This window comes from Cetorhinus maximus, chromosome 1 (assembly GCF_964194155.1).
Source record: "Cetorhinus maximus chromosome 1, sCetMax3.hap1.1, whole genome shotgun sequence".
NCBI classification, from domain to species: Eukaryota; Metazoa; Chordata; class Chondrichthyes; order Lamniformes; family Cetorhinidae; genus Cetorhinus; species Cetorhinus maximus.
Genome location: NC_135879.1, coordinates 142422752 through 142449079, shown reverse-complemented (window position 1 = coordinate 142449079; position 26328 = coordinate 142422752). Strand labels below are relative to the sequence as shown.

The 26328-nt window shown below is 44.5% G+C and overlaps 1 protein-coding gene across 1 annotated transcript in view; it reads right to left on the bottom strand.

Annotated features, from left to right (window-relative positions):
• Positions 1-19478, bottom strand: part of spata18 (spermatogenesis associated 18) — a 105265-nt gene extending 85787 nt beyond the window's left edge. The window contains exon 1 of the mRNA XM_078555551.1: positions 19358-19478. Within this exon, the coding sequence (XP_078411677.1) occupies positions 19358-19444 (87 nt within the window). The 5' untranslated portion in view covers positions 19445-19478. The remainder of the gene's footprint in view (positions 1-19357) is intronic.
• Between the last annotated feature and the right edge of the window lie 6850 nt (positions 19479-26328).

The following is a 26328-nucleotide window of genomic DNA, read 5'->3' as shown; positions in this document are numbered from 1 at the left end:
GGAAGAGTATCTGCGGGCACATGGGTGGAGGTTATCCAGTGGAAGAGCAAGAGCGAGAGCAAGAGTGAACCAACCAGGAGTGGAGAGTTAGCCACGAGGTTAATCCTGTAGTTCAGAGGTGAGTAACAGTCCATGAATTTAAAAATGCACATTTGGCTGCAGATCTCAAATTCACAAATCCAAGAGCTGAATGCCAAAGAGGAATTGAGTGTAGCTGCTCTTAACATCAAGGCAACAATCAAGGCCCAGTATGGTAACAAGGAAATAGACCATGGTCAATGGGAATCAAAGGGAAAATCCTCTAGTGACTGGCAGAGGAAGATGGTTGTGGTTGTCAGAAACCAGTCATTGCAGTACCAGGACATAACTGGCAGAGTTTCTCAGAGAAGTGCCCTCATCCAATCATCTTCTGCTACTTCAATGATATTCCCTACATCCTAACGGTTAGGAGGGGAGGTTTCATGATGCTTAACCCATTCAGAATCCCTCCAACAATGAAGCCATCCAAGCAAATCTACGGCAAAATCTGGATAACAAGCCAACTTGGGCAGGTACTGTTCATGCCAGAACATGACCATCTCAAAAAAAGTGAAAGCCCAGCAATCTGCCCATAATCTTCAAATGGCATCACCATCACTGACTCCCTCGCTATCAATATCTTGGGGAACACAGTTGACTAGTAACTTCACTGGAGTAGCCAGATCAGCACTGTAGCTACAAGCACAGGGCCAAGGCCGGATACTCTCCAACAAGTGGCTTATTTCCTGACCCCTGAAAGCCTATTCACCATCTATCAGGATTACCATGGAATACTGAACACTCACCTAGATTGATGGAACCACAACATTTAAGAAGCATGACAGTCTGGGAGGCGGGAGGAGGGGGGTTGTGTAGATGCTTGATCAGCACCCTTGCCACTATATTCAATATCCACCCCCCTCACCAACAGTAAGCTTTGGGAATTTGTAACAGCTCCTATGGAATTTCAGGTAAGGTGCATCAAGCTCTGCACAAATATATGTTGTTGGAACACACAAAGCCACCCCCTTGGAAGTCAGAACAATATCATCACAATGTCCCAAGAAGATGCTTCAATTAGAGATGGAAGGCCTTCTGCTTCTTTAGTGGACAACAATGTTTCACACAGTCAGTCGTCCCAATACACCTCAGCAGATTTCAAATAGGGATGTCAAACACGTGGTCTGTGGAACAGTTTCATCTAGCCCACAGTATTCCCATTGTTTGTGGGCTTTGCTGGCAAGCCCAACATTGATAACCCATACCAAGTTGCCTTTGAGAAGGAGGCTTTCTTCTTACACAGCTGCAGTTTATGTGAAGGTACTCACACAATGCTATTCAGCAGTAAGTTCCAAGACTTTGACCTAGCACCACTGAATGTTTGAGTCAAGAGTGTTCAGGGAAATCTCTTGGAAAGACAAGGATAGTTTTTGAACTGGTGCACTGAATTATAGAAAAGAATTAGAGAAGATACCAGTCATAGAATCTAGAGATGCAAAGTGCAAAGAGAACTTGGGGATAATCTGGAATAGGAGCAGTTGGCTGAATCAATAGGTGTGGATCAGCATGGAAAAATGCATGGGTTGGTAGAAACACAAGCTAATTAAATATTAATCAGTTGCTGTCAATTGCTCATTACATGAAATGTAATGTAATTCTAAAATGGTGTTTAAATTCATACTTATCCCAACAATTTTAAAAAGTGCTCTCAATAGCAATTGACAAAAAAGGTGGATTTTTTTTCTTTCATAGGATTTGAGTGTCACTGGCAAGGTTAACATTTGTGCCCAATTGTTCTTAAGGTGATGGTGTACCATTTTCTTGAACTGTCGCAGTCCATGTGGTCTAGGTAGATCCATTGCGCCGTTAGGAAGGAAGGGAGTTCCAGGTTTTTTCACCCAGCGACAGTAAAGGAATGGCAATATAGTTCCAAGTCAGGATCGAACGTGGCTTGGAGGGGAACTTGCAAAGCGATGTGTTCCCATGCGTTTGCTGCCATTGTCTTTCTAGCTGGTAGAGGTCACAGGTTTGGAAGGTGCTGTTGACAGCAGCTTGATGAGTTGCAATAGTGCATCTTGTAGATGGCACACACTGCTGCCACTGTGCATCAGTGGTGGAGGAAGTTAGTGTTTAAGGTGGGGATAGGGTGCCAATTCAAGAGGACTGCTATGTCCTGGATTGTGTTGGGCTCTTGGTGTTGTTGGAGCTGCACCCATCCAGGCAAGTGGAAAGTATTCCATCACAGTCCTTATTTGTGCCTTGTAGATGGTGGACAGGATTTGGGGAAATCAAGAGGAAGAGTTACTCTCCGCAGAATTCGCAACCTCTGACTTGCTCTTGTAGCCACAGTATTTATATGGCTGGTTCAGATCAGTTTCTGGTCAATGATAAACCCCAGAATGCTGAATCCCCCATCATCAAAACTGGTAATGCCACTGAATGGCAAGGGGAGATGGTCATTGCCTGGTACTTGTATGGTGTGAATGTTACTTGCCACTTATCAGCCCAAGCCCGAATATTGTCCAGGTTTTGCTGCAAATGTACACAGACTGCTTCAGTATCTGAAGGGTAACAAATGTTACTGAATATCAGCAAACATCCCCACTTCTGACCTTATGATGGAGGGAAGGTCATGCAGCAGCTGAAGACGGCTGGGCCCTAGGTCGCTATCCTAAAGGAACTCCTGCAGTGATGGCCCGGGACAGAGATAATTGACCTCCATCAGCCATAACCTTCTTCCTTTGTGCTAGGTATAAATACAACAAGTAGAGAGCTTTCTCCCCCACCAACCCACACCCCCCCCCCTCAACCCACACCACCCCCCACAACCCACACCACCATCCCCCCAACCCACACCACCCCAACCCACACCACCCCCCCAACCCCAACCCCCCCCCAACCCCAACCCAAACCCACACCCCACCCCCCAACCCCAACCCTCACCACCACCCCCATCCAACCCACACCCCCACCCCAACCCAACCCACACCCCCACCCAACCCTAACCCACACCCCCACCCCCACCCAACCCTAACCCACACCCCCACCCAACCACCTCCCCCCAACCCTAACCCACCCACCTCCCCCCCACACCCCCCTGATTTCAACTGACTTAAAAATTTTGCCAGGGCTCCTGAATGCCACACCTGGTCAAATGTTGCTTTAACTGTTGAGGGCAGTCACACTAAATAAATCCAGTCACAAATGCATCAAGCTCATTTTTAAATTCAACCAGCAGCATAAAATTAGCCAACTATTTAAATAAATGTGAATGACAAATATATACTTAACATAAATAATAAGGAACAAATGTAATCTTAAACATGGAAGGAGAGCGAAATTAGAATGCAGGTAAGGAAGAAAATGTACTGTGCAAACAACAGGGACAGGAAGAGGAAGAACTTGAGGGAAAAAAAGTTACACCTGTAAAATACACAGTGTAATAATTGAAGGTGAAAAAACAAATAAGGATTTTAATCCAGGATGTAATAAACTTTCTTTATTTTCTTACATTATGCATTTGCTGAACATGCCCTAGAGGTGCCAGGATAAAAGGATCAAGCCCATCATAAAAAAAATGATGGTTTAGAACTTCAGCAACTTGGAGTCCTGGGACATTAAACTTCAAACATGCTCATTTTCTGACAGTAAGGATAATCTTCACAGCTTTTCTTATCTCACTTCAGTACTTGCAATCAAAATCACACAGATGGACACAGAAATCTGAGCAACAATACGCATAAAAACGTAAGAAATAGGAGCAGGAGTAGACCATACGGCCTGTCGAACCTGCTTTGCTATTCAATATGATCATGGCTGCCCTTCAGCCTCAACTCCACTTTCCTAACCACTCCCCATATCCCTTAAAATGTGAATTAAATGTTATAATTATTTGAAATATCACACTGCCTTTTCCTGCTCTGTAAACAGTACATATCATCACACACTCAATGGTGTTAGTGTTACCACATGTAGTACAATCCAATAGAATATATTGGGTGTGACAATGGGCTTTGTAGCTTCAGTTGTTTGGGTACTGAGGATGCTGCTCGGGGACCAAATATTGTCTGATGCACACTTCTGCAAATCACACTGGATGTCATCTTGGTGAGGGTGTTAGCGCGTGCAACTAACGTCTGCCAGAAACAGATCATAATGTCAATCAGCTGAGGTCAATAATGCCATTTCAAAGCTCAACACTCCATCCAACCCCACCCCCAACCTGACATAGCTGAATACATGTTAAGCAGTAGCCCGCACCAGCATTACTTAGAGATCATCAACTACTTACAGGTTAGTTGATTACTACAATTGCAGTAATAACAGAAATATTTACTGCTTTTCACCATTACTTCAAGTTGCCACAGATTACAGGGAGTAGGTTCTCCAAGAGCTGGAAACACTCTAAAACATTTACCCTGTCCAACCCATTCAGAATTATAAAGATCTGTATCAGATTTCCTCTAAGCCACAAGTGAAGAGAAGAGCTACAGGAAACCCTGCCAGGCATCCAGGACCAGAAATTTATCAGCACAATCACCAATGAATATAGGACCTAAACTGAGTGTAAACACAAAGCTTTCATTAACTGGAAACATCAACACGACTCAAGAGAAAAGCAGCAGTCGTCCTACAGCAAATAACCTGCGACCCAAGGAACAAATGGTAGGTAGAAATAGTGTGAGAGATCCAACATGTAGTTTTTCAGTTCAGTCAAGACGATCTATGGCCCAAGCACTCAAGGGCCCACCATGCTGACAGCCAAACATGGGGGTGCTTATTGAGGACAGGGGGGTAGTCAGTGCTCACTGGAGAGAGCATTAAAAAAGAACTCTTCAACTGAGACTCTGGGTGGAATTTTCCGAATTCTCTGGTGGCGGGCACGATAGATGGTGTGCGCTGAAAATATGGCAGGGCCCACTTCATGATGGTGTGAAGGCAGGTCATGATTTTCCATGCAGCCTGCCAACAGCGGGCCGCTTTTCCCACCATCAGTCGGCGGAGAGCTAATTGTAATACATCAGCATATAATTAAAAGGCCATCCCGCCAGGCTCTTGGAACCCCGTCGTATCATCCACCCATATCGGCGGGAAAGCACACCGACGTTTTCACAACAGCACGCAGGCGACATGCACTTGGCGGCCTTCACTTTGAGGGAATGGAGGTGAGTGCGCAGCAGCGTTCTCCACAGCTCACCCGTTGTTTACAGGCCTCAGGGACTCCGGGGCAACTGATGCCTGGCCTCAGAGGCCACTGCTGAGGGGCAGGGTGGGGGTCAAGTGTTGCCCTGGTGCTGCATCCCACGCACAGGCAAATCAAGATGGGGGGCAGGGTAAGCAAGGGAAGTGGCCACACATTACAGACACCTGTATAAACTGACCATGCCTCTACAACTGAAACAGATCAGGCGCAGCCACAGTGATATGATTGGGGTCGGGTTCCTAGCCTGCCCGCCCATGCAAACAACACGGAGGCACCAAAAGGCCACCAAGCGGTACATACTATCCCCCCACCCCCGGCACAGACTTCAAGTCCACCACCACTTTATTGGACAGCGGAGCAGTTGGGCTGCACACATTGTACAATCTCCTCCCCAACGCTGGCCATGTAGCAGTCACTGCTGCAGACGCTCACAGCCCCTTGCAATCTCAGAAGCCTGGTTTGAACCAGTGTCCCCCATGTTGCAGGTTGACAGGGCAACCATGCAGCGCACTCATCTCTGGCCATCCGAGGGGTGACCAGCACTCTCCGGGAAGCATTAAGGGGCAATCACACAGGGCCAGGAAAGTACAGCCATGATAACCACATCTCTCTCTCTCTCTTTCACGCTGCAGGAAGACATCAGGATCATGGATCTTGGTGACCTAGGTGTATGCTTAATGGTCTACAAAGACCGAAGATGGTGGCGAGAGCAACTGAGGCACCTAGCTGCACAAAGGCAGGAACAGCAACCTCAGGAACAAGGGGCAGCAGGGGCTCCTGCACACGCTGCAGAGGAGCGACAGCGAAGCCATGGCTGGGCGGCGCCTAGCGACACCCAGGGTCTATAGACACTGCCTGTCATTCCTGCAGATGACTGAGAACCAGTGTCACCGGTGGGACCTGGTGGCTCACATCTGCCACTTACTGCAGGACTTGGTGCCAAGGGGACATGGAGGGCATCCACTGCCAGTGGCTGTGAAAGTGAACTCGGTGCTCAATTTCTATGCCAGAGGCTCCTTTCAGGGCTCCACAGGCAACCTCTGTGGGATTTCACAATCTGCCACCCACAAATGCATCTATGAGGTCACGGATGCCATCTTCTCCATGGCATACAACTTTGTACATTTCGCCCGGGACCAGGACAGCCAGGATGCAAGGGTCATTGGATTTGCCCTGATCTCGGGATTCCCACAGGTGCAGGGTGCGATTGACTGTACTCATGTGGCACTCAGGTCTCTATCGCTACACTCAGTGGACTTCATCAACTGCAAGGGCTCCCACTCACTGAATGTGCAGCTGGTATGCGACCACCAGAAACGCATCCTGCAGGTCTGTGCACGGTTTCCAGGGAGTTTGCACGATGCCTACATCCTGAGTCGCTTGCAGATCCCTGCAGTCTTCCAGGGCGCAAAGAGGCTGCAGGGTTGGCTCTTTGGGGACAAGGGCTAACCACAGAGGCCGCGGCTGATGACACCTGTGCGGTGGCCTCAGACTGCAGTAGAGCGACGCTACAATGAGGCTCATGCAGCAGCTCGCAACTTGGTGGAGCCGACCATCGGGATGCTGAAGATGAGGTTCCGGTGCCTGTACCGGTCTGGTGGAGCCCTGCAATATAGTCCACAAAAGGTGTCATGCATCATCATCGCCTGCTGCACCCTTTACAATCTGGCGCTGCAATGGGGAGAGGAGCTGGCTGAGGAGCTGCACATCTCCTCCAATGAGGAGGATGCCAACAGGGATGAGGGTGAGGGGGTCCTCGGTGGTGACAATTGCAGCAATGAGGCTCTCGCACTGGCTAGATGAGGCAGGTGCACTCGGGAGGCCCTCATAGCTGCCAGATTTGTGGAGGATGTTGACGACGACAACGTACAGTGAGGTGTCCCTGTCGATCCACACATCGCAGTTGTGAACATTTGATTCCAGTCTGGCTTATCACAGCACCAATACTGCCGGTGAGAATGCCCCTGTCATGGAGACACATAGTCACTCGATTGCAAGATGATGATAACATGCAGTGAGGGGGGCCAGCCCGACCTTAAAAGGGTGCTGAGAGCACACACAGAGCGAGAGAGCGAGAGAGCGAGAGAGCGAGAGAGCGCTCTGTGGTGCCTGCCCACTACATGCTGGCAGCAATGACCAGCACCGCCAAGGTGCAGGCATCAGTAATGTTACCAGGGAGTGTGAGGCTGGACCATCACCGTGGTCTGAAGGCTTCACAGAGCACAGGGAAGAGGCCCTGGACTGAGACACCTGCCTTTATCTTGTGCAGAAAGGTTTCACATCTGAGTGACAAAAACACTGCTCATCAGGACAAGGAGCCAAAGGGAGGAAGACATTCTTGGGAGTTTATTGACAATAGTGAACAGTATGTACAAGTGATCAACACCTATGCCCAAGCTGTGCAACTACTTTTACCTAATTTTCCTAACCCTGCCACTATGTCTTGGTGCTCCCCGGACATCCACAGCAGAGGTGGAGGCAGCCTGCTGACTGCGACGCCCTGTCTCTGATGGCTTTGGCGGGCATCCTCTGGAGGGCCGAGACCTGATGGGTCTCGGCCTGCTTCCAGGATCCTGCTGTGTGGCAGTGGCACCCTCCTCGGCCCGTGAACCTGGAGCTGCGGAGATCACAGGAAGAGGGGAGTCAGATGGGCCAGTCACTCCCAGAGTCACCTGGGTGGATGCCCCATAGCATGCACCTGCTGATCCTCCTCCCTATGGGTGCCCAAGGGCTGCTGGCTGACTCTGAGCGGAAGGGGTAGCTGGTGTGAGTTCAAGCTACCCAGCATCCCTCTCACATACACACTGTTGAACGCCAACTATGGCATCAGCGATGAGTTAAGCCCACACAGCAATGCAGGAGTGAAGTCCTGGTCCAAGGTCTCCATGGCGGCCGCCATCCTGCCAATGTTGACCTCTGTGCATTGCAATGCTGGCACTATTACCTCAGCCTGAAGACAGACTGACTCCTCCATCGTGCCTTGCAATCTGAGGAGTACAGCGGACATCCCTTCCCGATGTTCCAGTGCTTGCCTTTGCAGCTCCTGCAACTGTGACATGACCGAATCCAGAGGCTCCCTCATCTGACTCGGACTCAGCAACGTTCTGGCCTCCAGCAGTTCTCAGACCTGGGAAGTCCCTGCCTCCGCCTGTGGATCAGAAAGTGCGATGTGCTGACCAGATTGTGATCCCGAGTCTACTCTATAGCTGGGTCCCACTGAGGTGTGTGTTTCTGTGCTGGTAGAGGGTGTGGGTGAGCACTGTGACAGGAAATCAGGAATGGTGTCTCCAGATTCCTCTTCAGAGGTTTCTTCGGGTCTTGATTGGAGGCCCTGGGTCATGGACTCTGTCGCTGTTTGGTAGGTATGCCTGCGAAATCAAGGGGAGATAATTAGTGCATTGTGAAAGAGGACACATTACTCACGGCGTGGTCGTGTGATGGATGTTGCACTGCTGGATCCTCACTTGTTAGAGCAGCGCTGACCTCACCATCAGCACAGGACCAGTCCCAGTCATCGCCGGCCAGCTGAATGGCTCGGTTTTCGAATTCTGTCAGAAATTTTATTTTCGCCATCCCTCCACATGTCTGCGACCTTTCCCTCCTGTTGTGAGGCAGTTTGTCCTGCATGCATAGAGATAGGGGGAAGTGTATCAGGATGCCTGCCAGGCCAGATGATAAGTATGCCTGGCCTGTGTGGGTGCTGAGTGGTCCCATGGACAGGCTGAGGACAATGACAGTGAGTGTGAAAGAGTGAATGGTGATGTCCCTTGCACTGGCAGTGAGTGAGGGCCCTGTGGATGTGTGATGGGTTTGTGAGTGTGTGAGTTGGGAGTGATGAAAAGAGTGACTTACCCTGGCAGAACGGAGGAGAACATTCATCCTTTTGTGGCACTGGGTGGCTGTCCTCCTCTGCACAGCGTTCGTGCTGACCAACGCCTCCCAAGCCGGGTTGGTGACATTACTACCCATCCTGCGGCCAGAGTGGGGGTAGAGCACATCCCAGCAGGCTCCACAGCATCCAGCAGTCGCTTGAGGGACCCATTGTTGAAGCAGGGGGGCTGCAGTCTTTTTGCCTTTGCTGGCCATGTCTCCCAGGCAGCGGTGGTGAGTGGGTGGTGATGAGCACTTTGCTGGCGGCTGCCTTTTAAAGATGATGGCCAGTGTGATGCAACAGCGGAATGATGGCGAGCAGGCGAATGAGAGTCCACCCGCCATGGAAACAGCGTGTTTCACAGGAATGCATAAATAATGAGGCGTGCTCAGGAAAATACAGCGTGAAAACCCGCCATTTTCATCAGTGGGTGGGACTCCATTTTACCCGCTCTCTACCGCACTCAGTGCAATTCTGGGAAAATTCCACCCTCTGGCTTAACACCTGAATGTCCTCAACTGCATTTCTCAGTACCCAGTCTGGCTCAGTCTCAGCACAACCTTGGTTCGGAGCGAAGTTGAAAAAGCCATTTGACAGTTGAGAAACAAAACCTCTGGAACATATGGAATCCCTGCTAAAATTCTAAAACATGGCAAAGATATTTTCCAGGCATGGTTGCACAGCCTCCTTCATCTGGGAAGAGTGCATGCCAGGAGATCTTAGGGTTGCTGTGATCAAAGCTATATTCAAAAAGAGAGACAAGTTTGATTGTGTTAACTACAGAGGAATATCTCTGCTAGATGCCAAAGGGAAAATCATATAAAATAGAAACAGGAGTAGGTCATTTGGCCCTTTGAGCCTGTTCCGCCATTCAATAGGATCTTGGCTGGTCCTCTCTCTCTCTCTCACCCCCCCCAAACCTCTTGACACCTCTAGAGTTTAAAAACCTATCTATTTCCTTCTTGAATACATTCAGTGATCTGGCCTCCACAGCCCCAGTGGAAGAGAATTCCATAGGTTCACCACCCTCTGAATGAAGATGTTTTTCCCTCATCTCAGTCCTAAATGGTCTACCCCATATCCTGAGACTGTGACCCCTTGTTCTAGATTCCCAAACCAGAGGAAACATCATCCCTGCATCCAGCCTGTCCAGCCCTGTCAGGATTTTATACAGTTCATTGAGATCCCCTTTCATTCATCTAGACTCCAGTGAATGCAGACCTAGTCAGCCCAATCGCTCCTCAAACAACAATCCTGATTTGATTCTTGGGATGGCGGTCTGGTGAAACTTCACTGCATTCCCTCTATGGCAAGTGTATCCTTTCTTAGGTAAGGAGACCAAAACAGCACACAATACTCCAGGTGTGGTTCTGTTGAAGGGTCATTCGGACTCGAAACGTTAACTGCGCTCCTCTCCGCAGATGCTGCCAGACCTGCTGAGTTTTTCCAGGTATTTTTGTTTTTGTTTTGGATTTCCAGCATCCGCAGTTTTTAGCTTTTATCGTGGTCTTACCAAGGCCCTGTATGGCTGCAGCAAGACATCCTTGCTTCTGTACTTAAGTCCTCTCGCAATGAAAGCCAAAACAAACCACTTGCCTTCTTAACTGTTTGCTGCACCTGCATGCTTGCTTTCAGTGATTGGTGTACAAGGCACCCAGATCCCTTTGTACATCAACATATCCCAATCTATCACCATTTAAATAATACTCTGACATTCTGATGTTCCTACTGAAGTGGATAACTTCATCCGCACTATACTGCATCTGCCATGTATTTGCCCACTCACTCAACTTGTCTAAATCGCTTTGAAGCCTCTGAACATCCTCCTCACCACTCACATTCCCACCTTGTTTCATGTCATCAGCAAAGTTAGAAATATTACATTTGGTTCCCTCATCCAAATCATTGTGAATAGCTGCAGCCCAAGCACTAATCCCTGCAGCACCCAACTAGTCACCGCCTACCATTCCGAAAAAGACCCATTTATTCCTATTCTGTTTCCTGTCTGTTAACCAATTCTCAATCCATGCCAATATATTAGCCCTAATCCCATGTGCTTTAATTTTACACACTAGCCTCTTATGTCAGACTTTATTGAAAGCATTCTGAAAATCCAAATACACCACATCCATTGGTTCTCCCTTATCTATTCTGCTAGTTACGCCCTCAAAAAACTCCAGTAGGTTTATCAAACACGGTTTCCCTTTCATAAATTCATGTTGACTTTGTCTAATCCCGGTTGATATTTTCTAAGTGTCCAGTTATCACATCTTTTATAATAGACTCTAGCATTTTGCCCAACTCCTGACGTTAGGCTAACTGGTCTGTAATTTGTTGTTTTCTCCCTCCATCCTTTTTTAAATAGTAGGGTTATATTTGCCACCCTCCAATCTGCTGGGACTGTTCCAGAATCTACAGACAACCAGCATATCCACTATTTCCATGGCCACCTCCTTTAGCACCCTGGGATGTAGATTATCAGGCCCTGGGGATTTATCAGCTTTCAGTCCCATTAACTTCTCCAGCACTATTGTTTTAGTAATATTAATTTCCTTCAATTCCTCCTTCTCACTAGATCCTCGATTCCCTAGTACTTCTGGGAGTTATTTGTGTCTTCCTCCGTGAAGACAGAACTAAAGCAATTGTTTAATTGCTCTGCCATTTCCTTGTTCCTTATTATAAATTCTCCCGTTTCGGACTGTAAGGGACCTACATTTGTCTTCACTATTCTTTTTACATACTTATAGAAGCTTTTACAGTCCTCCTTTATGTTCCTTGCAAGTTTACTCTCAGACTCTATTTTTCCCCTTTTAATCTCTTGGTCTTCCTTTGCTGAATTTTAAACTGCTCCCAATCCTCAGGCTTGCTACTTTTTCTAGTAACTTTATACAGCTCCTCTCTGGATCTAACACTATCCTTAGTTTAATTTGTTAGCCATGGTTGGGCTGCTTTTCCCCATTGTGTTTTTATGCTACAAAGGAATGTATAACTGTTGCAATGCATATTCATTCCTTAAATATTAGCCATTGCCTCTCCACTGTCATGCCTTTTAATGAAGTTCCCCAATCTATCTTAGCCAACTCATGCCTCATACCTTTGCAGTTTCCTTTGTTTAGATTTAGGACCCTAGTTTCAGATTGGACTACTTCATTTTCCATCCTAATGAAGAATTCTATCACGTTATGGTCACTGTTCCCTAAAGGACCCTGCACAAGATTATTAATTAACCCCTTCTCATTGCACAATACCAAATCTAGGATACCCTGTTCCCTAGTCAGTTCCTCAACATACTGGTCTAAAAAAACATCTCAGATGCACTCCAGGAACTCATCCGCCACAGTATTATTGCTAATTTGGTTTGCCCAGTCTATATGTAGATTAAAGTCAACCATGATTATTGTAGTACCCTTGTTACATGCATTTAATTTCCTGTTTAATGCCATCTCCTACCTTACCACTACTGTTTGGAGGCCTTTGGACAATTCCCACTAATATTTTCTGTCCCTTGTTGCTCCTTAGCCCCATCCAGGCTGATTCTACATCTAGATTTTCTGAGCCAATATCCTCTATCACTATTGCACTGATTTAATCCTCAATTAAATGCCACGCCACTTCCTTCTCCTTTTTGCCTGTCCTTCCTAAATATCGAGTGCACTTAGATATTCAGTTCCCAGCCCTGGTCACCCTGCAGCCATGTCTCTGTAATCACAATCATATTGTACCCATTTACATCTATTTGCACTGTTAATTCATTTACCTTATTGCAAACACTCCGTGCAGATATAGTGCCTTTAGTTTAAAAATGTCAAAAAGACATATTTTTTGTACTATGACCTTATTTGCTGCCAGCCCTCGTTTCCTCTGCCTTCCACTTCTGCTTTCTACTTATCAGTCATTCATTCCTATCTGTTTCCCCTCTCGTCTCCTCAACCACCACCTCCCAATGGCTGAGGAACTCCTTCCAGAGCTGCAATGCAGTTTTCACCCACTGTGATGCACCATAGATACGTTCTTCGCTATGCAGCCAATTCAAGAAATAAATGCAAAGAACAGCACCTGGCCTTTTTCGCACTCCCAAAAGCCTTTGATTCTGTCCACTGTGAAGATGCGAGTATCCCCCTCAAATTTGTCACCATCCTCCAGCCACTCCACTATGACATGCAAGCTGTGATCCTCACCAACGAAACCACCGCAAACCCAATCTCAGTGATGACTAGGTCTCTGCACCAACTCCCTCCTCCATTTTCCTCACTGCAATAATGCTCCTCACCTCCAGCAAATTACCCACAGGCATAGACATCATTACAGAACAAATGGCAAACGGTTCAGCATGTGCAGCCTTTAATCCAAAACCACTCAGAGCTTCAACATGCAGACGCTTGTGCATGCACTCACTTTAAAAACCGAGCTCTGGGTCATCGTGACTCCTTTTACGAAGCACATGAGAAAATAGGCCTTTCACTAAACACCCGGAAAATTAAAGTCCTCTTACAATCAGCTCGCACAACCCAACAGCTCCCCCTGTTGATTAAGATCAACGGCGAGGATCCTGGAAAGCGTAGACCATTTTCTGTTTATTGGGAGCCTCCTCTCGTCGAAAGAGGCAGACATAGATGAAAAAATTCATCATTGCGTCCAATGTGCCAGCTGAGGAAAATACTATTTGAGGACCAGGATCTCAAACCCGAGATTAAGGTCATGGTTTACCAGGCAGCAGTGATCCCCATGTTCCTATATGCTACAGAGACTTGGACCACCACACAGCAGGCAGCTCAAAACACTGGAGGAGTATCACCACCAGTGCCTTCATAAGATCCTCAAATCGAATGGCAAGAGAGGCAATCCAACAGCAATGTCCTCTCCCAAGCCAACTCATCCAGCATCAAGGCACTAATCACTCAAAACCAGCTGTGGCACAGGGCATGTAGTTTGTATGCCTGACACCAGACTCCCAAAGCAACTATTCTGTGGCAGGAGTGTCCCAGGAGGTCAGTGGAACTGCTTTAGGTATGTCTACAATGCATCCATGAAGAGGTCAAACATCTCTGCCAACTCATGGGAGACCCTCGCTTGTGACCTGCCAAAATAGAGAAGGCTCATCCGGGAATGCAGTGAACACATCATAGTACTTTGTTGGGAAAGTGCCGAAGCAAAGTCGAGAAATTGGCAGCAATGCACAAACCTCCAAACAACCCATCTACCCTACCCTTCAAGAACCACCTGCCCCGCATGTGGGCGAGTCTGCAGATCACACATTGGACTTATCAGCCATTTCAGAATCCATCGAACCAGAGTTGAAGCAAGTCATTCTTAATCCCAGGGGACTGCCTAAGAGAAGAAGAGGGTGTGTGAGGTGTTTCTTGATTACAAGAAAAGCAAATGAATCGCTTGTTTACAATCTTTGTAGAAAACAATTTCCAATAGCATGTTAATCGCCTTTTGTCTAGGTGACATTTTTCCTTACATCTGTGCGAATAGATTTTGTTTTAAAACCCCAAAATTTAAGAGTAGTTCCTTCTCCAAATTCTCGGTAGAAATATGGTCAAACATAAACCCTAAAACATGACAATCTTGAATAGGATGGATAGCCTGGCTACATCTCGAACATGGGTTAAAAATTTCACATTCAGTCTACGTCAACACAGATGATAATTAACATCTACTACAAGTAAAAAAGCAAAACTGTGTGGATACTATAAATCTAAAATAAAAACAAAAAATGCTGGGAATACTCAGCAAGTCAGGCAGCACCAGTGCAGAGAAAAACAGAGTTAATGTTTCAGGTAGTGACCCTTCAGAATCCTGGGCTATTGAAGTTTCTAAATCTCATTTCTTGGACTTATCATGGCCCCAAAGTCTACAGCAGTATGTTTCCGGTTCAACGAGAGGACATGCACTTTTGGACCTAGTTCTGGGGAATGAGTAGGCCCAAGTGGATCAAGTATCATTGAGAGAGCCTCTAGGGGACAGTGATCATTGTATCATAAAGATTTAGGTTGGTCATGGAAAAGGACAGGACACAATCCAGAGCAGGGATAATTAATTGGGGAAAGCCAACTTCAATGGGATGAGAATGTATCTGGAATCAAGTGTTGACAGGAAGGACAGTGGCTGAACAATGGGCCACCTTCAAAGAAGAGGTAATTACAGGCAATGCCAAGGTATATTCCCTTGAAGGGGAAAGGTAGGGCAAATAAATCCAGAGCGCCCTGGATGACGAGGGAGAGACAGACATGAAGTTGAAAAGGAAGAAGTGCGCGTACGACAGATGTCAGGTAGAAAATACAATGGAGAATCAGGCTGAATATAGAAAGACCAGAGGGAAAGTGAAGAACTAATAAGAAAAGCAAGGAGAGAGCACGAAAAGAGGCTGACAGCCGAAAAGGGAATCCCAAGGTCTTCTATAAACATATAAATAATAAAAGGGTGGTAAAAGAAAGATTAGGGACAAAAAAAAGGGGGACTTGCATGTGGAGGCTGGAGAAATAGCGGAGGTGTTGAACAAGTACTTTGCATTTGTATTTACAAAGAAAGAAGATGCTACCCAGGCTGAGGCGAGAGAGGAGGTAACTGGCACACAAGAATTTACAATCGAGAAGGAGATGGTGTTAGAAAGGCTATCATTACTTAAAATAGATAATGTACCAGGACCAGATGAGCTGCATCCAAGGGTACTGAGGGAAGTGAGAGTGGAAGCTGCAGAGGCACTAGTGATTATCTTCCAGTCTTCCTTAGACACAGGGGAGGTGCCAAAGGACTGGAGAATTGTGAATGTTACATCCTTTTTCAAAAAGGAGTGCAAGGATAAAGCCAGCAACTACAGACCAGTCAATTTGACCTCAACGGCAGGGAAACTGCTGGAAACTATAGTTCGGGATAAAAATCAATAGTCACTTAGATAAGTGCAGGATAATTACGGAAAGCCAGCATGGATTCATGAAGGAAAAATCATGTTAACCAACTTGCTGGAGTTTTTTTTCGAAGTGGTAACAGAAGTTGTTAAGGGCAATGCTGTTGATGTGGTGTACATGGATTTTCAAAAGGCATTTGATATATGTAGTGCCACATAGACTTATGAGCAAAATTCTAAGGAATAAAAGGGACAGTGGGCACTAAGGTAAGAGATTGGCTGAGTGACAGGAAACAGAGTAGTGATAAATGTTTGTTTTTCAGATTGGAGGAAGGTTTGTAGTGGATTTTCCCAGGGGTCAGTGTTGGGACACTTGCTCTTCCTGATATATATTAATGACCCAGACTGTGGTGTGCAGGGCATGATTTCAAAATTTGCAGATGGTGCAAAGATTGGAAAGGTTGTCAACTGCGATGAGGATAGTCTTGAACTTCAAAAGGATGTAGACATGGTGGATTGGGCAGACAAGTGGCAGATGAAGTTCAATGCAGAGAAGTGTGAGGTTATCCATTTTGGCAGGAAGAACATGGTGAGACAGTACAAACTAAAGGGAGACACTCTAAAGGAAGTGCAGGAACAGAGAGACCTTGATGTATACGTACATAGGTCATTGAAGGTGGCAGGGCATGTTGAGAGAGCAGCTAATAAAGCATAGAGTAGCTTAGACTTTATTAATAGGGGCACTGAGTCCAAGAGTAAGGGGGTCATGTTGAACTTGTATAAAACACTAATTAGGTCTGATCTGAAGTACTGCATCCAGTTCTGGGTGCCATATTTGAGGAAGGGTGTGAAGGCATTGAAAAGAGTATGGAGGAGATTCGCAAGAATTATTCTAGGGATAAAGAACTGTAGCTATGAGGTTAGACTGGAGAGATTCGGACTGGTTTCTTTGGAGAAAAGGAGGCTGACAGGAAACTTGATAGAAGTATTCAAGATCCTGAGGGGTATGGACAGGGTAAATGCTGAGAAACTGTTCCCACTCAAGAGAACATCAAGTACTAGAGGGCACAGATTCAAAATAATTGACAAAAGGAGTAAATGTGTTGTGGGGAAAACATTTTTCACCCAGAGGATGGTTGGAGTCTGGAACAAACTTCCTGATCAAACCTGCCTCCACCACCCTCTAGAGGTATTCAAAAGGGAATTGGATTGCTACCTGAAAAGAAATGATGTGTAAGGATACAGGGAAAGGCAAGGTAGTGGGACTAGGTGATTCAAACATGGACAAAAGAGTTGAATTCCTGAGGTGAGGTGAGAGTGACTGCCCTTGGCATCAAGGCCGCATTTGACCGAGTGTGGCATCAAGGAGCCCAAGCAAAACTGGAGTCAATGGGAATGAGGGGGAAAACTCACCACTAGTTGGAGTCATACCTAGCACAAAGGAAGATGGTTGTGGTTGTTGGAGGTCAGTCACCTCAGTTCCAGGACATCACTGAATGAGTTCCTCAGGGTAGTGTCCTAGGCCCAACTATCTTCTGCTGCTTCATGAATTACCTTCCTTCCATCAAAGTGAGAAGTGGGGATGCTCACTGTTGATTGTACAATGTTCAGTACCAGTCGCAACTCAGATACTGAAGCAGTCCATGAAGCAAGACCTGGTCAATATCCAGGCTTGGGCTGACAAGTGGCAAGTAACATTTGTGCCACACAAGTGCCAGGCAATGACCATCTCTAACAAGAGAGAAACTAACCATCGCCTCTTGATGTTCAATGGCATTACCATCACTGAATCCCCTACTATCAACATCCTGGGGGTTACATTGATCAGAAACTGAACTGGACTAGCTAGATAAAAACTGTGGCTACAAGAGCAGGTCAGAGGCTTGGAATCATGTGATGAGTAACTCACCTCCTGACTCCCCAAAGCCTGTCAACCATCTACAAGGCACAAGTCAGGAGTGTGATGGAATACTCCCCACTTGTCTGGATGAATGCACCTCCAACAACACTCAAGAAGCTTGACACCATCCAGGACAAAGCAGCCCACTTCATTGTTTGTGTATGTGGTGCCATTTACTTCCTCCACCACCAACACACAGTGTGTACCATCTACAAGATGCACAGCAGGAATTCACCAAGGCACCTTCGACAGCACCTTCCAAACCCACTACCATCTAGAAGGACAAGGGCAGCAGACAGATGGGAACACTCACCATCCTGACTTGGAAATATATCTATGTTCCTTCACTGTCACCGGGTCAAAATCCTGGAACTCCCTAACAGCATTGTGGGTATACCTACACCACGTGGACTGCAGTGGTTCAAGAAGGCAACTCACCACCACCACCTTCTCAAGGGCAATTCAGGATGGGCAACAGATGCTGGCCCAGCCAGCAAAGCCCACATCCCATGAATGAAAAAAAAAGTTAATAGGTATTCACTTAATAAATGGGTGTTGTTCTAATACAAAGGACAAGATTGCTGAAGTTAATTAAACAATTGCAATAGTATCATGAAAGACTTCCCCCAATTGATTTTTTCAAATATTTCAAAAACGATTACTACTGTACAATATTTATGGGGTGAAATCACACACTATTGAAATAAAACTCTAGGCAATTAGTCCATTTTTTTGTCCGTGGAAATTTCTAAATTTTACTGATTTAGATAACCCTGTTAAATAAACATGCATGGACTGCAGCCGATTATGCAAATACTATACTTCCCTGAAACTGGAACCTGTATAGAAATCAAAAACAAAACGAAAGTAACTCAAGTTGCTGCTGTAGTCTTTTCCTCGAAATGCTGTTTGAAAAATGTATTATTCCCTAACAAAATATCACCAATGTTTATACTTCGTCCTAACTAACTAACGTACTAATGTCAACTTCATTTGACAGGTCAGTGCTAAGTGTAATTTTGACTGCAGGAGTAAAAATGCATTAGAGTGTAGCTGCAGAAAATGTGTTGCAATTTTACCGGGACTGGTTTCTACATTGCCATAGCAACGGGCGTCCTTAGTTACCAAACTCCCGGGAAATCTCCACGCTAACTTGCAAAATTTTAACAAGAACGATTTCACCAGGACACACGGGAATGTAGTGTCCAAACAAAAGAGCTGCCGTATATTTGCAGTCTACCACATTAAATAGCAAAAAACAATTACCTGCAGATAATTAAAATCAAGATTAATCACTTGCTAACCACGTGAGACTAAATCATACATTAGTGTTTTCAAATAGTTTATTCATGCAAACGTTATAATTATTTTGCAACTGATGTTTTAGTTCGCAAAAAAAAACGTTTTACAAAAGAAAATGTTGCCAGATTCTGCAGCGCATTTCTTCCATAGACTTTCTGGCAAAGTCGTCAGGACTTCTCAAGTGAAAAAGAATGAAAGTAAAATAAAACTCACGTGATAGTCTTTGTACCAGGTTTCGAGTTTATTCTGCAGCAGTTTATAGGTCATCGTATTAACCAACTTTCGCAAGGTGTCAGCCATAGCTGAGATGCAGCCGCTCGTAGTTCCTAAGAACGGCCACACGCATGCACACACAGAACTCCAATCCACACCTACGTGAGCCAAAGCGCTCTCTGCACTATTTATACAAGGGCTGGCAGGATTGTTAGCTGCTTTTGGTGTTAGGGACGCTACGCTTGCGCTGTGCTCCCGCCGCTATTTTTTAGTTGTAGCAACGCTATTTTCTTCGCTGCTGGCAATCTTGTCACGACCTGTTCAGTTGTTATTGCACTGGATCATTCAGAAATGTGTGCAGTTGACCCTGTTTAGCAAAATATTGCATGCCATTCCAACAAGATGAATCCTTATTAACATTTTTTACAATGATTGCAATTTCCATTTATGCCTAATTTTTTTGAACTCAGTCTTAAAATTGCAGATGTATGCACTGTCTTTTTCACACCTTTTTTGCTATCCCTTGCAAATAATATTTTATTTGATATTATAGGAAAATAGAATAAAATGTAGAGCAATTAAATTATGTTTTATTTGTAAGGCAATTTACAATAACAATTTTCAGTTATATAGTAAAAGAAAAAGACTTGCGTTTATATGGCGCTTTTCACGACCATCAGATGTCACTGTTGTAGGAAATGCAGCAGCCAATTTGTGCACAACAAGCTCCCAAGCAGTAATGTGATAATGACCAGATAACTTGTTTTGTCATATTGATTATGGGATAAATATTGGCCAGCACACAAGGAATGACTCCCTTGCTCTTTTTCAAAATACTATCATTGGATCCTACATCCACTCAAGTAGGCAGATGGGGCCTCAGGGGTTTAACATCTCATCCAAAAAATGGTACTTCCAACATTGGAGCATTCCCTCAGTACTGCACTGGAGTGTCAGCTTTGATTTTTGTGCTCAAGCCCTGGGATGGAACTTGAACCAGAACTTTAAAACTATGAGGCAAGAGTACTATACCATATAGCACAGGAGACCTTCAGCCCATCATACTTGTGTGAGTTCTTTGAAAGAGCTATCCAAATAATTCCACCCCTGCTCTTTCTCTATAGCCCAGCATCTTTTCCTTTTCAAGTACTTATCCAATTCCTTTTTGAAAGTTATTTTTGAATCTGCTTCCAGCACCTTTTCAAGCATTTCAGATCATAATAACTTGTGTAAATTTTCTCTTCATCTCCCCACTAGTTCTTCTGTGTCTGTTTCACAGGTAGTTTCTTTCTTTTCTCTGTATGCTCCTCACTGCTTTTTTCTCTGCAAGTCTCCTCTTCTGTTTGTCACCCAGCCTCTCCTTTTTATCTGATCTCCAGGGGAGTCCTGTGGGTCAATACAAAACCCAGTCCTCTGAAAGCAGCAGAAATTACCGTAGTTCCCCGGGCTTGTAACTACAGTTCTCATTGTAACTCCCTCCAGAACACCATAAAACACTTCAAAATTATAGACAAGGAGCTCACTGTCATCACTAACTGGCATTCCCAAAACCTATTCTGTTCATCTTAATATTTTCAGGGAACATTGAGAACCACGTATGCAATGGCTGGGAAAGGGCTGGTGTACATTTTTATCCTGGTCACCATGCTTCTTTGACTGAACTACTCAATGAAGTTTGAGGGAATCTGTGTCTTTAAATTTAATTTGTATTTACTGAGGCAGACCTTAACTAAAATAGAAACTGAACTGAAACAGGAACATAAAAAGAAAAAGCACAGGTAACTTAGGGCAGGATTTTTTGCTTGGCGGGCGGGCATGCGCCCGACCCGCTTGAGCGTTAAAAAATACACGATGACGTTGGCCGAGCGTGCCAACGTCAATGCACACTTGTGTGATAGTTCGGTCGGCAAGCGTACACTGGAGCCGGCAGCGAGCCCGCCGACAATTAAAAGGCCTGTTTAGGCCATTAAGTTATCAAGTAAATTAATTTTTTTGCTGCCCATCCAACCTAACAGCTGGCAGGCAGGCAAAAAGGCCAAGCAGCCTTTGCATTTTTTTGGAAAGCTCATCCAAAGGCAGGATGAGGTTTCCAAAAGCAAATAAAGATAAAATAAAAACTTTAATTTTTCATTAATAACAGAGTCACATGAGGGGACATGTTTTATTACATTTTTATTTTAGTTTTTTTTACATCTTTTCATCTCCCTAAATCAGCTCCATGCCTCAGGGAGATTATGAGATTATGAAGCGCTCACTCATGTGCATGAGCGAAGTTCACACTCGGCCTGCTCGCAGTTCGTCCCCGCACCCCCTCCCCCCCCCCCCCCCCCAACCCCCCCACCACCCCCACCACCACCACCACCCCGCACAGGCAGCATTCAACACAGCCACTCACGTTTCATGCTGAGCAGGCCTTAATTGGCCCACCGGTGTGAAATCGCAGTGCGGTGCCAATCGCAGGTGGCAGTCAGCCTCCCAACCACCCCTGCCCACCCCCGCCAAGCAAAATTCTGCCCTTAGAAATGAAACTGACCCTCCCAGTTTCTAAGGAAACAAGAACAAACTGAGACTTGAAAACCAAAACTTCTGACTAAATGGCCTTATTTAAGAGATATAAAAGGACACAGATCAGGCCAAACTGGGCAGTAGAAGTTGATGATTCAACTGTTGCAGTACTGACAAGCTGAAGAAGAAGACAGAGGCTAGACCCAGAAGCTGAGAATAAGTTGCTGCAGCTGTTTCTGTTAGTTGAAGTTAACATTGGTGAATCTACATCATCCAGACCAGGTTGAGCAGGCTCTGCAGATCTATGCCATTGGTGGTGAAGACCATGCCCATGACACCCAGATTGGTTACGCACTGCTGTTGGATGAGAGGAGTGGAGTTAGAATTTCCTGTGAGGAAGACAGAGTTTGAAGAACTCTGTGACTCACTGTGATCACTAAAATCTGAGTGGACTGCTGAGCCAATTTGTAAGATCTGTTTTAGTTGTACTTGCCATTTAATGTGCAATTGATAGTTTATCAATTCAACCGCAAGTTGCCTGTTAATTCATTTTTAACTCATGCTAACTCTGGATTTTAGAGTAATTGGATAGGTGGTATTTGATGTTTGCTTTGTTGACTCCTGTATAGTAAAAATTCTTCTGTTCTAAACCGTGGAATCTCATGGCTTCATTCTTTAGGTAAATTACAAGGACTTTGCATTTCTTTTATTTAAAAAAAGTTACTGGTCTCTACAGAGATCATAACAGATGCTTGCAACATCAACCAGTTGAAAAGTTAAAAAAAAGAGTTGTTATTGCTCGCCTACTCACTGTAACATATGCATATAAAAGAAATACTTGCATCTATGTAGCACTGTCATCACTGTTGTAATGTAGGAAACAGCAACCAATTTTCACACAGCAAACTCCCACAAACAACAATGTGATAAGGTAATCTGTTCTTTTGTGATGTTGATTGTGGGAAAAATATCGACCAGGACACCTGTTGCTCTTTGAAATAGTACCATGGAATCTTTTACATCCACCCAAGTAGATAGATGAGGTTTCAGTTTAACATCTCACCTGAAAGACACTCCTGACAGTGCAACGCTCCCTCAGTACTTTCCTGGAGCATCAGCCTTGAATTTTGTGTTCAGGCCCTGGAGTTCGATGTCAAAAAGAAACTGTTGCCTGGGCTGGATCTTAAGAGGTTCTGTTCAGGAGAGAATGGAATGGGGAATAATTGTGATGAAAATGTAGACTAGGATCTAAGGAGTGGGTAGAAAAGACTTCAGAAGTGACAGTGCTGTCATGGAAAGAGGAGACATTGCTGGAGATGCAGTGTGGAACCATGCAAGAACAATGTAACAGATCTGGACAATGTGGGTGATTAAGGTAGATGGTGCCATTGATCATGTCAAGCATTGTAGAAAAGTCATGAGAATGGTTAATGTGCCACAGCCATATCATAAGTCATTTGTGACTTTGGCCACAGTAGCCTCAGTGCCATGAACAGCGTGAAACTTCTATAGCACCTTTCATGACTTCAGGGGTTACCAGAGCACTTTACAGCCAGTGAAAGGCTTTATTTGAAGCATAGTCACTATAGTAATATAGGCTACAGCAAGCTTCTACAAACACCAATATGATTATGACCAGATAAACTTGACTTGGAGGGATTGGAATAGTGATTTTTGAGACAGATATACATGGAGGCTGGAGGTGATGCCACGTTTGAGGACATTAGGAAGGAAAAAGTTAGAGGTGGGATGATAGGGAGGCAAGATAAATCTAGGATCAACTTTTTAAGGAAACGTGCTGGTGCTTGTTTTGCAAGGCAGTGTGACTGCAAGTTTATTGAGAAATACTGAGATTTACAGTTGATTATTGGGAATTTCTATATAACTATGTATTAAATGCTCATCACGATCGTAAGGCATTTCTTTAAGTTAAACAGGGATTGTTCACTAACATCTAGAAACCATATGGTCACACAGTTTAGATTTTATTCATTATGGGTAGTATAAATGGCCAGAATCACAACCATTTATGTAGGCATGCCTTGTTTTCCATATTATTTGTTCTATAGAGCAAGCCTTCCAAATAGTCTAGCCTTACGAGAAGATTTCCTGTATATTCCTTAAAAAAAATGAAGTTAAAGTTATAGCGTGTACTATTACTAATAAATATTGAAATAGCTAAGAATTGCATACAAAATCATTAACATGCCACATTAATTCAATCCATCTAGTTTTGTGGCTAGTAAATAAATATGGTTCAAATTTTATTTTTAAGAGTCTTTTTATCGGTTATTTTAAGCGTGAAAGGTCTGGTTCTTTGCTGTAATAGGTGGGGCACCTGGATTGAAATGATCATGATCTTAGGTATACAAAAGTCATTTGGTAGGACAGAACTTGAATATTGCTGAAAAGAGAGTCATGTTGCCAAAGCTTTTTGTCTTGCACTATTCAGGATAAACACAAGAATGCCAAATTTAAAACAATTTACACAACAAGAGAAAAGGGTTATTTAGCTGAACAATCCGGAGTGCGCTAATAGCTATACCAACAACCAATTTAAGATAAACGATCAAGCTTGTAACGTAGCTCATTTACACTTGCTAGAAATAACTTACATTCATATGCAGGGACCCATCCTCTGCAAACAAAAGGAATATGTTCAAGCCTTGTATCTTTCTTGAATTACTCGGGAACTCTTGGGAAGCATATAATTCCCTGTTGCTTTCAACATGGTAACGTCTCGGCCAATCATAAACAATTCGCCAACCAATCAGCATCCGCTTCTCCTGTAGTATAAATTGTTGTGATTGTTTGAAATTTGGCATCCTTGCATTTGTCCTGATGAGCGCAACATGAAAACTTCAGCAACACATCTCTCTTTTCAGCAATATTCAAGATCATGATTTTTTTTTTATATGTTAATTCACAGAATGCATGCATCACTGACTAGGACAGAATTTATTGCCCATTCCTGATTGCCTTTGAGAAGGTATTGGTGAGCTGCCTCCTTGAATCACTGCATTCATGTACTAAAGATATTTCCCCAGTTGTGTTAAGTTGGGAGTTTTAAAATTTTGATCCAGCACTGTGAAAGAACGGCAAATCATTTCCAAGTTAGGAGGTGGTGTTCCCAAGTGTCTGCTGCCCTTGTAGTAGAGGTCGTGAGCCTGGAAGATGCTAGGGAACAGTTTGTGGCAGAGATTGAAGATGATGGTTTCAGTCTTCACTTTAACTGGAGGAAATTTATGCTCATCCAGCACGAGAACAAGTACCGTGATAATTTAGAGTGGTGATTCTCAAACTATTTTGTTTGAAGAACCCCATTTTAAATGGATTAGCAATCACAGACTGCCCAATCTAAATTATAAAACGTTTAATGCTCATAATACGAAAGTGCTGTATATAGTGTTTAAATAATATATTTAAGAAAACAAGTTATTAGAGTAGCAATTTGAGGACAATTTCACCATGTAGACAGCAATGAAACAGATCAAACAAACCAGAGATAAAGGGTAAGTGTGACTTCACTAATATTCTAGTGCACACTAACTGGACTACTTTTAATGTGGTTAAAGAATGCCTGTTAATAGCTTACATACCCAATCAATTCACGGATCACATCCAATACAAACAGCTATTTGTCAAAACAGTATTTAGATATTTAACAGACTCAAAGCAAGTTACTGTCATGACAGTGGATCACAGCCCAAATTACTTATGGACATATTGAACCTTTTAAGGAAGACATGTGTTTTTTAAAAAGACCAACAAGCAAAAACTGGCTGAGAATCTAAAGCAACCACAGCTCGTTCAGCTAACCTGCAGAACTAAGTGTCTCCAAACTGCTCAACTCCCAAAGTCAGCTCTACCAAAATCACCCAGCTTAACAGCCGTAATGTTTCACCATCTATTCCTCGCAAACAAGCCAATGACTGATTTGTATATTTTTTAAACTTTTATTTTTGGACTCAACTTCTCATTTCTAATCTGTGTGTATGTGTGTTGCATTTTTTTTTCTCGGGTTTTTAGTAACTAATTAGCTTAACTATAAGGAAAAGAAAGGCTTTTAGCAGGTACAAGGGGAGCAAATCAGCGGATGCATTAGTGGAGTAAAGAAAGTGCAGGGTGGAGCTTAAGAAAGCAATTCGGAGAGCAAAGAGGGGATATGAGAAAGCTCTGGCTGGTAAAAGTAGGGAAAATCCCAAGATATTCTATAACTATATCAATGGGAAGAGGATAACCAGGGAAAGAGTAGGGCCCATAATGGACCAAGGGGGCAATCTATGGATGGAGCCAGAGGGCATCGGTAGAGTGTTGAACGAATACTTCACATCTGTCTTCACCCAGAGAATGAGGATGAAGGTATAGAACTCGGGGAGAGAGACTGTGAGGTTCTTGAGCAAATTGCTATAGGGAGTGACAAGGTATTGGAGGTGTTGGCAGGCTTAAAAGTGGACAAATCTCCA